At 39.2% G+C, this 12,522-nt stretch overlaps 1 protein-coding gene across 3 annotated transcripts in view; it reads left to right on the top strand.

The window, feature by feature from the left end:
* The first annotated feature begins 505 nt into the window (after positions 1–505).
* The window catches only part of frmd4a (FERM domain containing 4A), a 102,224-nt gene continuing 90,207 nt past the window's right edge, over positions 506–12,522 (top strand). For 2 of the 3 annotated variants that reach the window (XM_053500228.1, XM_053500227.1), the window contains exon 1: positions 11,052–11,445. In XM_053500228.1, coding sequence (XP_053356203.1) covers positions 11,353–11,445 — 93 coding nt within the window. In that variant the 5' untranslated portion in view covers positions 11,052–11,352. Of the gene's footprint in view, positions 549–11,051; positions 11,446–12,522 lie in introns of those variants that run through there. The other variant, XM_053500231.1, reaches the window with a different exon arrangement.

Genomic DNA, 12,522 nt, shown 5'->3' with positions numbered 1-12,522 from the left:
TGCTTTAGATTTATGATATTAATAATTCTGTTCTGAACATTGTAAGAAACTCGTGTGTGTGTGTTTATACTGTAGGTTTGTTTTAGGGAGAAAATTGCATTTTAGTGTACAGAACAAAAAGGGTTATCACACAGGCATTTAAATTCGAACCCGAGTACTAAGACAGGGACAAAGGGACTCTTTCTGAAAGCTTCTGATCATCTGAACATGCGGATGCAGCTCTGAGACATTTCCACCCAGACCACGTCACTGAGACTTTTTCAACTGGACGACGTTGGCATGTCCTCGTATGATGCACACTGAGACTGAGCACAGTCTGCGTCCTGGCTGCGGTATAGGAACGTTCTACCAGAACTTTAGGGAACCAGAATTCAGAAGGCTGAGGTTGATGGAGAAGCTGTAATTAGGTTTAGCAAAGGGCTGATTTTAGTGCACAGCGCATGACGTGGCTGTAGTTTTGGGATCAGACTGCCTGTGACATCATGACTTTGGCGGCTCGACTGGACGATTTGGAGGCTACGCTGGAGCACATGTTGATGGATGTGTTTGTAAGTCTTTTGAACGTAGCTGTAATTTTTTTTTTTTGTAAATTTTTTAATTGGACAGTTCATAATGCATTACTGTCTCACCTGCATCACTCTCCATCCAGTACATACAGTATCTTATCCAGGTGTGTGTCACTCACATCTGCTTCTGATTATGATGATTATGATGATCACTATAATAATAAGAGGAAAAAAGAAGAAGAAGAATGTTTTATCGACTGTATATTCTTTGGTTATTATGGCAAACTGAGCTGTACAAAGATCAGTCCTTAAAATGAATGAATAAGTAATCAGTGTTAGTCAGGATCAACAGGATGCTGAATTTGACTAATGATAAGTTTTAACACTTTAATGTCAGTTTACACCTAACTCCGTTCCCTTAAGGCTGTTTTTAGAAAGATTTCAAATGTATTTCACCTCCAATTTTCACTCTGATGTATAATGACTATGAAATACTATAAATTTGAAGTAATGCTGCTCGGGGAACCAGCAAAACTCAAGCATTTCTAGTCTACATTTAAACTTTAAAATGAAAATTGACAGGTAACTCATCACCAACTTGTGGAAGAGACTCATCTCTCGGTCTATACACACAAGGTCTATACGCGAGGTCTATACAATCATGCACAAACACCACTTGCACATAGCATGAATTTAGCGGGGAACTGACCTCGCGCAAAGCCATTTCATTAAAGGAGTTCATGGGAGGCCAGGGTTTCAGACGTGAAGCAAGCAGTCTGATCTCGGCTGAGAAAACGTTCTACCTTGATGGTATCCAAGCACTAGTGAAACGCCAGGATAAGTGCATTAGTGTAGCAGTGGGTTTATCTAGAGGAGTTTTTACCCCTTATAATTGTGTTCTGGTATTCTAAACAATCAAATGTCCCGGGTTGCCTTGAACACCCCATGTATTATATTTGAGCGTAGTTTATCATACATTTTATTAAGAAGTAATAGGTTAGTTATAAAGTAACGGTGGATTTGTGTGTGCATGGGAGAGAAAGAGAGAGAGAGAGAGACAGAGACATGTCTGCCTATATAAAAAAAAAAAAAAGTAAATGATATAGCTGCGGTAGATAGCTGCATTATCACCATGGGGGTTTGTGCTGTATGATTACCATAATCTCCATAAACTGATGATATTTTCCCTGATTTAAATCCAGCCTTAATGACCAGCCTTGATTGTTAATGTGCGGATTTCATAAGAAGTGAGAGTTTGCAAAAGATGGTTTGTTCTTGTTTGAGCAAGAGGAGCTTTATCGTACTTTCCATCAGTTCAAGGCTCAGGCTTCATCACTCACTCCTCTTAGTCCTTAACCCAAACGCTTTTCATGATATTTTAGGAAATGAGTCGTTTTTTCCACCTGAAACGTCTCTATATTTCTGGAACTTATCTCTGAAACCAAGCAGGAGCGGTCAGGCTATGTTTAGGTTGATTATATGTTCCTTGGTCTCTCTGTGTGAGGTGAAGAGGAGAAATCTCCCCAGAAGAGAGGCTTGTCCTGAATTGAAGAGTTAGATGTTTCTTGTGGTTCTGTAATTGTACCTTGAGGCTAATGAAGCACAGAAGCAGCTGCTCCATCATTTAGATTACCTTCTGCTGAGTCCTGCTCCGCCAAAACATGGTACTGCTGCTGAAAAAAGTGCCTCACCTAAAGGAAAAAGAGAATTTTAAGATATAACATCATTTTTTATAATACTTGTACATTTACTTTGTAAATATATTTTTATCAAAAAAACACATTTGCTAAACACACAAATGTCATGCCCTTTTATGTACTGTATGTAATGTACATTACGTTTTTTAATTGAAATCTTTTAATGTTTTAATTGTCATTCAGATGAAACATGGCCAAATTACAGTAGGTTTCACAAGAAAAGACATAAACCTGAAAAAGTGTATTATTCTAAAATGCTAAATTGTTAAAGTGTTAACACTGCATAGTTTTTTTTTGGGGGGGGGGGGGGGGAGGGGCCTTAATTTTGCACAGAATTCTTTGATTTATCGAGTCTGTATAACACCAAAAAATTGTCACTTTTGGGGCACATATAAAATCATCTCTCTGAAATTTTCGCGGGGAGCATGATTGGTCACTTCCATGTTGCTTAAACTTCAGACGTAGCTTCTTTGGCCGCACACATTTTCTGTATTATATATATATAGCATACAAATTATAAAATCAGCACCAATACTGTGATCTGGCCGTGCTTCATGCATGTATTCACGCATGAACTTTTCTTTTTCCTTTTTTTTTTAACGACTTATGAACTAATGACTTAATTAGAAGGTAAACAGTGCACCTGTCATCTAACATGCTACATGCTAGGCTTCAAGCTTGTTGCAGATTAGCAGAGCAAGCTAGCTGTAATAGCAACAGACAATCTCAGATTTTTTTATTCCTTATACAGTATTCTGCAAAAGTCTTGAGCCACCACTCAGTTCTTCATATTTTGCTTCCAAAGAACCAGATTTTATTGTATATTAATGTACGTAGTCTTAATAGTTTTACAGGCTTCCTGATGGAGTTTTTTGGCGTTCATTTTTGGGAAGGTTCACATTCTCAATTCAGTCCTTGTAGGCCTACCAGATAATAATATGAGTCAAACAATGAAGGATAAAATAACAAATAGCCATTAGGTACTAAAGTTGTGCATGGGGAAGTGAAGAAACTTGTACCACATGTGCCGTAGGATTGGTTCGAGCAACTCATTGGCACCAATGGGCTAATTGCACCGTAACCAAAACTGCACTTATGCTTCCAGCATGTTCACTCATTTTCTCAATCCCACTTTTTTTACAGGATATCGCAAAAAACTAATGTCCCTATTATATATCTTAGAATATATATGTTAAAACATACATACACACACACACTTTTTTCCTAGTAAGCTGGAGAAAGGCATCTGACTGTATGAGGGTAGAAAAATACTTTCAATTGACACTTAATTGCCGCTATTTCAAAAACTAAAATACATCATAGCTGTAAGTGAAAGTAACCAATTCGTTGGATTTGTTGCTTTCTGACTATAATAATATTAAGAATGTTATCCCTTTACTATATGGAAGCATTTAATATGGATTTACTAATGTTACACTAATATGCAGATATATTACGAATTAATTAACATAAAAAAATCATCAGCCGTGCTAGCTCTAGCTATTTAGTAATATCCATTCATCCATCTACTGTATCTAGGAACCTCTGTAGCTCAACTAGAAACAGTGGAGGTCAATAGTGATTGCGACCTCTGCTCAACATTCACACATGCATTCACACAATATGGGCAGATATGCATGTCTTTGGGCTCTGGGAGGAAACCGAGGCACCAGGAGGAAACCCATCAAGCACGGGGAGAACATGCAAACTCCATGCACACAGATTCCGAGGCGGGAATCAAACCGTGACCATGTAGGTGCAAGGCGACAGTGCTAACCACTAAGCTTTAGATGATTCCACCATCTAATAACATCCTAGCTTAAAATGACAGACAACACAAAAATAATTGTTTTTCCAAAGAATAAAATTGTTTGCTAATATTACGCTAGGAATAATTCCTAAGTTAGGAATGTTCCTACAAATGCAAAGCTTTCACATGTTTAAATCGTTCAGAGTAGCTTTAGTTAGAAAGTTAGTCTAAACAGTTTAGCCAAATGGACTTTAATGATATATATGTGTGTGTGTGTGTGTGTGTGTGTGCGTGTGTGTGTGTGTGTGTGTGTGTGTGTGTGTGAGTGCATGCGTGTGTGTAAGTGCGTTCTGGGTGGCACAGGGCATCGTCTGCAGTTTGTCACTTGTCGCCATGGGAGCAGCAGCGAGGACTAAAGGCCAGCTCTGACCATGACTCTATTTTATTACCCATCCATTACACACACACACACACACAGAAACAGTGTGCCTGTGTGTCTTTGTGTGTCCGTGTTCAGCACTTGGCAGCATCATGGCGTCCCTGCTGTATTCAAAGCGCTATCTATTGTGAGCGCATGTATTTGAAAAGCCAACCATTGTTACTGTGGTGATGGAGGAAAGGGTGTGTGTGTACTTGTGTGTGTGCCTGTGCCTATGTCTGTGTGCATGCTTTTATGAGATAAACTAAAGGTGTTCTTTTGTAGGTCAACCTCATAATGCAAGTATTCAGTTCTGTTATTAAGCAAGAACAGCAGCTTCCCAAAGTCTGGTTACTGGAAATCTGAATGAGTGTGAGCACATCTCTCTCTCTCTCTCTCTCTCTCTCTCTCTGCGTGTGAGTGGGTGTGAGTGCATGCTGTTATGTTCGGTATAATACACCATGTATTCAGTGTAGACCCAAATAGCAGTGTGCTTTGATTATTATATAAGTCCTTTTGTAGAAGTTTTATATTTGGTCAAAAGGGAACTCCCTGTTCTCTCTCTCTCTCATTGTGGTGCTATTCATCGGAGTTTCCATGTTTAAACTTGTCATATTTCGCTCTAAAAATATCTCCACCTTCTTTAAAAACATTTATCAGCAACGTATAAGGCGGAATCCTAAGATCCCTGTATTTTGTCATTGTTTTTACGATGAACAAATTATTAAAAATGGAATAGTATCAGCTAAATATTAGCTCGGGTTGTGATGTCACAACTTGGGCTTAATGGATAAGACCAATCACATCTCATAGGCAAATTATTATAGGATGACACGCCCTGTGTCTGAAATGTACTTTACTTACCATTGCTTACAAAAACGGAATATATTTCCGTGCCTTTATTAATGACAAATTTCATCCCTGTTTGACTTGAACATCCCTTGTAGAGTCAATACTCACGCTAGCGTCAAGGTTTTTTATAGCTGAAATTTACAAATGTAAATACTGACTTTGATACTGTATTTTTCTTTTTATATATTTATATATATATATATATTTAATATTTCTAAATACTTGTTTTTGTTCCATTTCTTCAAAGACTTTTGATTTAGTGCTCTAGCAGCTGACGAGTGCTCAGCCCATTTAAAAATGGTTAAGGTCCCATATTTTTCTATTTCTGTAACAAGTTATCACAGGTCTCAGAGTTCCCCAAAGCATGTGCGTGTGCATGTGTGTGTGTGTGTGTGTGTGTGTATGAAATATTCCTCGGAGTATGCTTTTTTTTCATACCTCACACTCCCCCTGTTTGACTCCCCTCCCAAACACGCCGTTTCAGTGTTTATGTAAATGAGCTCCCCCTGAGTCACACCCTTCAGGGCACAGAACAGAGCCAGGCAACAAGCTTGGGAAGGTTGTTATCTTATATGAGGTCACATTTGACTTGGTAACACCTAAGAATGGAAAAAGAGCAAAGGGAAGGATTTTTTTCCTTATGTTTTTTTTTTTTTTTTTTTAAGTTATTGTTGCCTGCACTAGAAATGTTAAGCACATACACACTAAAACGAACATTTTTCTGTAATAGTTCCCCTTTAAAAAAAGAAAATGACACATTATGACACAATCACGGGTGTTTAACACCTGATCTACCCACACTTGGATTTCTCAGTTGTTCACAAATGTACAATCTTGCAGCCAGCAAATTCTTCACAGTTGCTCCAGATGCTGTCTCTCGCTGTCCCCCTCCTCTGTTTATCATAGCATAAATTTCTACCCCACCCAACATTACTAATGTGTTTCGAATGTGTGTGGCTGATCAGAAGAGGCATAAATACAGGCGCTAGATATTAGATTGTGCCTTTTTTCATACACTGACTCTATTGCAATACATTGGCTTGTTTTCTTTTTTATTAAACTCAGGCAGTGGCTGAGCATCGAACATAAAGTTTAAGGTCTAAGCAGATACACAAACACACCCCATATATGCGCACACACACACACACACACACACACACACGTACACACATGGCCATGGGCTATGAATGCAGCGTGAATAGGCGAGGTCTCTGGGTCTCTATTCTCCCGTTCTCTATTAAAGCAGTTCAGCTACAGCCATTGTACTGCCACAATTAGTCCACACTACTGCCTACGGTACCCGTCTCTCTCCCGATCGACCTCTCCCTCCCCTCCATCCCTCGCCTTTTTGTGTTGTGAGCATCGAGCGACTCTTGGGGCTATTGTGTTGGTAGGAAAACATAAGTTCATTTAACCAAACCGCAAGCGTGTGACAGGTTAATTTACTGCAGTACACAGGAGTTTTGAGAACCATGTGCCCTAGTCTATTAGCTGAAATGTGTGTGTGTGTGTGTGTGTGTGTGTCTGTTTCAGCTCCCAGACACTCTGGTTATGTTAGGAAACCTCATGTTAAAAAATAACAGTAGAAGGCACCACATCCTCGTCCGAATGAGTGTACCAGTCGCTGTCTCTCAGGTTGACCCAGAAAAGGGAATCGGGAAACCGCTTTTCTGAGCAGTCGTCTACGAAATCCAGAATGACTCGCAGCACCATGTGTCAGGGATATAAATAGCACGACTTTAATATTCCACATTCAGCCATAGCAACTAAATAAATTATTAGTGGATACCGGAGGAGGCAAGGCTTATCACTTTCGTTCATTCCTTTCTGATTATTTCAGGCCGTTCATAAGATGACGGACAAGAGATGACAGCCAGCTACTTCCCTCTCTCTAACACGCACATGTTCTGATGAGTAACCCAAGATGAAGTCAATGTGTTGGTGGTGGAGGTGGTGGCAGTGGTGGTGGTAGGGGATTTCATTGTAGTGTGTGTCAGATGTCCCGGTCTCCCCAGATAGACTTTTATCTTCCTTATCCATGCTGTTGTAGACGTTTAAGATATTATGGAGCTTTTAATATGATTGGATCCTGATGTTATTAGAAATATTAAATAGAACTGTAAAGGACACCTGATCTGATCCACTAACTGGTTTTGGTTCAATAATATCTCCATTATTTTATTTCCTTCCAATATTTCCTTCATTTTTTCTATGGTTATATATATGTATATAAGGTTTTCTATGGTTATATATATATATATATATATATATATATATATATATATATATATATATATATATATATATATATATATGGTTAAATAGCCAGGGTTTGACTGTGCAAATGTCTTGAGCCACACCTCATTTCTTGTCATTTTGGATGGAGTCATGAGGAATAATTCTCCAGGCTTCCTGATGGATGTTTTTGCCGCTTATGTTCAGTCCGGTCCCTGTACCTGACCAGTTTCAGAGGAATGCTCTTTGGTTGTTAAGCCACACAGTGACCTATGCATCGTTCAAGCCTAAACAATCTAACTGAAAGCATGACTCAGTGAGAAACAGGTGCAGATGATGGCAGATGATCAGGCCAGTCATTAGTAGAGATGGAGGGAAAAAATCGATTCAGTTATGAATCATGATTCTTTTGTGTGCCGATTCGCGCATCGCCACATTGACTCCAAAATCGTTTTTTAAACGATTTATTATATTTATAATAGAGATGCACCGGTCGATCAGCCAGTGACTGGAATTGCCTGTTTTTCAGCTTGATCAGCCGTGACCGATCAGCCTTGGACATGACCTGTTCCATACTGAATGCGTTCCTAAGTGGTGCAACAGAAATACATTTTTATAGTTCACATTATTAAAAGTTGTGTGCCTTAAAAAGCCTCCTATTGGCTGTTTCCTTTTAAAACTTTACTCTTTACACATGATTACACCAGTCTCAAAAACACGGGCGTTACAAGCTTTGCACATGAATCCACGTGCTCACAACATTTGAGGAGGTGAAACATCACCATTTCTTCAGAATCCTACAGGTGGTGCATTCTAAACTATTCCTACTGTACATCGGCATCCGGTGTAGGCGTGAATTATTTGCTATGCTTATTTTAAAAATATTAATGATAGCAGATACATGCTGATCAATAAAAATTTAGATTTTAGTTTAATATAAGTTTTATTTAACGGTTAATATTTTGTATTTGTATATGGTTTAAACATGGCACTTGGTTTTTAAGTGAGAAAACTACACTAAAAGTTTTGGGCAGGTATAAAACTTTGTAGTTATGACTCGACTTTGTGTTTTTTTTTTAAGGTAAAATCGTGACACTTACAGAACCACAATATTAATCAAATTGTCTCCTAGGTAGTCTGATGATATAATACTGGTGATTGCCATCCCTGGTGATTAGTACACTGGTGATGCTGATGGCTGCGTGGTGGGAACAGACGAGAGGGGTAACAAGCTTGCTGCTGAGGTTGTTACATGAACACCTCATTTTTAAATTGTGTCTTTAGGCACCTTGCAGCCTGTCGCAGTAAAACATTTATTCCCATTTCTTTAATTAAATCTACATAATTTAATGTAATTTAATATGAAGAAATGGGGATTGGCACCAGACGTAAGCACAGTACTGCACAACAGATTTATGTTTGAATAGTTTATTTACGAGATTTACAAACCACACATAGTGGATTATTCAGATGGTAAAGTCGTTACCGCAATATATACTATGATACAATTCTTTTGCTTAGATTTATTTTTGTTAAAAGATGGATACTCCGCCAGATTTTTGGACTCTTTGACTATAAATTTGACTCGATGTGGCAGGAACCTCAAAATGTAAATGTAAAACATAGGTTCTGTAGGAAAGTTCACAAAATCCGTAGGTCCACCAAAATGATTTAAATATTTACGTGCACATAAAACATACTTTCTGCACCCAGTTTTTTAGAATATTTTTTCTTTCTGCTCTAATTAATATTTTTTTAGATGTAAGTGTAGGCTTTACTGTATGGCAGAGTATCGTGGAAAAACCTGCTTTCTTTGTGTGTGAGAATATTTTAATGGGTGTATCTATCAATTCCTTTGGTCAACTTGTTGTATTTTCATCCAAAAATCTAGATTTTTTTAATGACTGTTTAATGGCCACCTAATAGCAGCTTTAATTAAAGTTGCTATATTTGATTATTTCTTTAACAATGAACACAGGTCTCAAACTCTTAGTGTGTGTTAATAATCCAGCTGAAATCATCCTCATATAATGTATTATTTTTCTACCTCAAACTCGCTTTGTTTCACTCCTCCTCCAAACGTGCCATTTCAGTGTCTATGTACAGTATATGAGCTGCTTTTAAGCCACGTGGGGGCGGAGCTTCTTATATGAGGTCACAATAGGGGGAAATCTAATCGCGCTGTATTTTTCTGCCCCGGCCCATACAAAAATTGAAAGAAAGACAGAAAGGCAGGGAAAAGGAGTAGGAGTTCTTTAATAAACGGGTCGGGTTCGACTAGTTGGTGTGCTACAGAATATCACGATTTAATGGTGTGTTTAGAATACAGCACTATGGACTCCAGCTAGTAAATGGTATACATCTAGTTTTACCCAACATTTGTGTGTATCAACATGTTGCTGTTTTATGAAAAACTGGAAATCCTGCAAAGTATTGGCACTCCTTTCTTCTTATGACTACAGTCAAGTATAATCTTTCACATGAAAGCTACAAACCAGACAGAATGTTGGCTAAGACGTGCATGTTTTGGCATTGCCTTAATGCTCTAATTTTAGAGCAAATTTTCTTTTTTGGGAACGTGTCTTAGATATTTAATAGCATTTAAAATAATAATAATAATAATAATAATAATAATAATAATAATAATAATAAATATTTTGACACTGCAAAGCTTTTTGAATTTGTGGGTCGGAATGTCACAAGGGCCCTTCAGTGTCAACACAATGAATTCTTTAGCAATGTGTATTTTTGTAGTATGTCTGTGACAACATTACTGTATGGCAGTAAAACCTTCGGCGTAAAACCAGCTTAAGTCTGTAATCTTAAATAATAATGCAGCATTAAATAATGCAGCTCTTTTGTAATCTTTATGTAATCTGATTAATCATCACTTCAGTTCAATCACATTCATAAATAATGAGGGGGTGTGTACTATGAGTACATTTTTTGTGCTTTTTTTGTTTTGTTCTCAGTTGTTTTTGTTCTCAGGTCACCTTTTCATTAGCTCACCGCACATACAAGTACACACGCACATGCACGTGCACACACACACACACACACACACATACAGTTATCCCTAGTGTAATCCTGTTGGCAGCTTAGAGGTATTTTCTCTTTGTGTGTGTGTGTGTGTGTGTGTGTGTGTACATATATGTGTGTGTGGACAGCTTGGTAAAAGCAGCCATGTGATTTACGGCTAATCTGAGCACCAGATGGTAAAACGTCAAATATTCAGTTTGAGAGCGAGTTCGGTCATTGTTCATCACACACACACACACACACACATATTCTCATTTCCTTTCACACACATACACAAACACCTCCATTTCTGTACATACTCATAATTTCTTCAAACAAAGGTGTTATGTCGTACATGTGTATGCACAAAAAGCCTCGTGCCAGGTCACATGACTTGCTCTGGGCATGCACGCTCATATTAATCCAGTGACCTGGATTGAGCCTAACCAGAGGAGCTGACGTATTTAGTGCTCTCTACCCAGGCACTACTCACAGAGAAAGAGGGAGTGAGAGAGAGAGAGAGAAAGAAAGAGAGTGAAGAGCCTCCCTCCCTCCCTCCTGCTTTCATGCTCTTACTCAGAAAAGAAAGACACACATACCTCATAAAGAAAGCAGTGGTGCTGTCAGAGAATGGGCTGAGTGAGTCAGAGAGGCAAACACGTTGCAGGCTTACATGAGAGATAAAAGAATAAAAGATTAGAGGGGACGCCGCGTGCAAGACGGAATTTATACAGTGGTATAGAGGAGAGGATCGAGAGCATCAGTCTGGAAAAGAAGGGAGCCGTGGAGACGGGGAGAAGGACAGACCGAGCGCGTCTGTCTGCTCCGGGACAGCAGACACACTCAGCTCGTGGCTCTTTCAGTCAGCCAGGGAGCATGGTGGTCCAGGCGGCCGTGACGCCCAGCAGGAGCCGCAGGCTGCTCTTCAAACTGCCTGTGGCGACTCTCCGGAGGAACAGCGAAGAACGGGTAAGAAGAAAAGAGACAAGGAGAAAGAGAGGGAAACGGAGAGAGAGCTAGAGGACACAGTCAGACTGGACTGTGCATGCCTTTGTGCTTACAGTATACAGGTTGTGTGCGCTTAAGCACACGCTCCGAAATGATAGGATCGAGAGTGTACTTTGCCGTGGAACCTTCAAGGGCACTTGAAATGATAAAATAATTCTTTAAAGCAGACGATTAGAGCTTGAGGAGTTTTTCTGAAAGTTGATTAAAGGTACAAGATGTGCACATTGCCAGGTGAAGTATACTACATACTAGATGTGAGAAGGAAAAGTAGATTCGGTGTCTTTTTTTTTTCCAGAGCGACCGTGTTCATAAGGGGATAAAAGAGTCTGTGTTGCTAAATATAGCATGCGTGGCGATGATAATGACAGCAGTACTCCAGGATAAACAGCCAAGAGAATTCTCATTATAAAGATTTATGATTATAAATGGCTATAAGGATTAACGTTTATGTTTTTTTCTTTCTCTCTCTCTCTTTCTGTCTCTCTACTTATGCTTAAGCCTGATGTGTTAAAGTTCACTGTCACTTGACAGAGTTAAGTGTTGTCCGTATGATATGACCCCGAGGTCTAAGTCAGTCAACAAAGTCAGGACAGGCTGCTACCTGCTAAGTTATGCGAATTATTTGTCTCAATTCATACACACATCATCGGCGATTCATCACTTTTCCAACAAGCCAGAATTTCTTTCCCGAGGACGTTATCCGAACACCTGCAAGTTATTTTAAACTATGAAGACCAATCAAGTCAAACCTGGACTAATGCGCTCATCTCAGCATTTCACTAGTGCTCGGATACCATCGAGGTAGAACGTTTTCGTAGTATGCCGGATCCATGATCGGATTGCCTGCTTCACATCTGAAATGCTGGCCTCCCAGGAACTCCTTTAATGTCCCAAAGATGTGGAAATGGCTTGGAGCGAGGTCAGGACTATAGGGGGGATGTGGCAATAACTCCCAGCTGAGTTCCTTTAATCTTGAAGTGGTGCTTGTAAATGATGTGTATCCGGTTCCCACAGACAGATGTGTCTCTTCCACAAGTT

The sequence above is a fragment of the Clarias gariepinus genome, chromosome 7 (genome assembly GCF_024256425.1).
Source record: "Clarias gariepinus isolate MV-2021 ecotype Netherlands chromosome 7, CGAR_prim_01v2, whole genome shotgun sequence".
Lineage (NCBI taxonomy): Eukaryota > Metazoa > Chordata > Actinopteri > Siluriformes > Clariidae > Clarias > Clarias gariepinus.
Note: the sequence above shows the minus strand (reverse complement) of the source record. Positions and strands in the feature narration are given on the sequence as shown.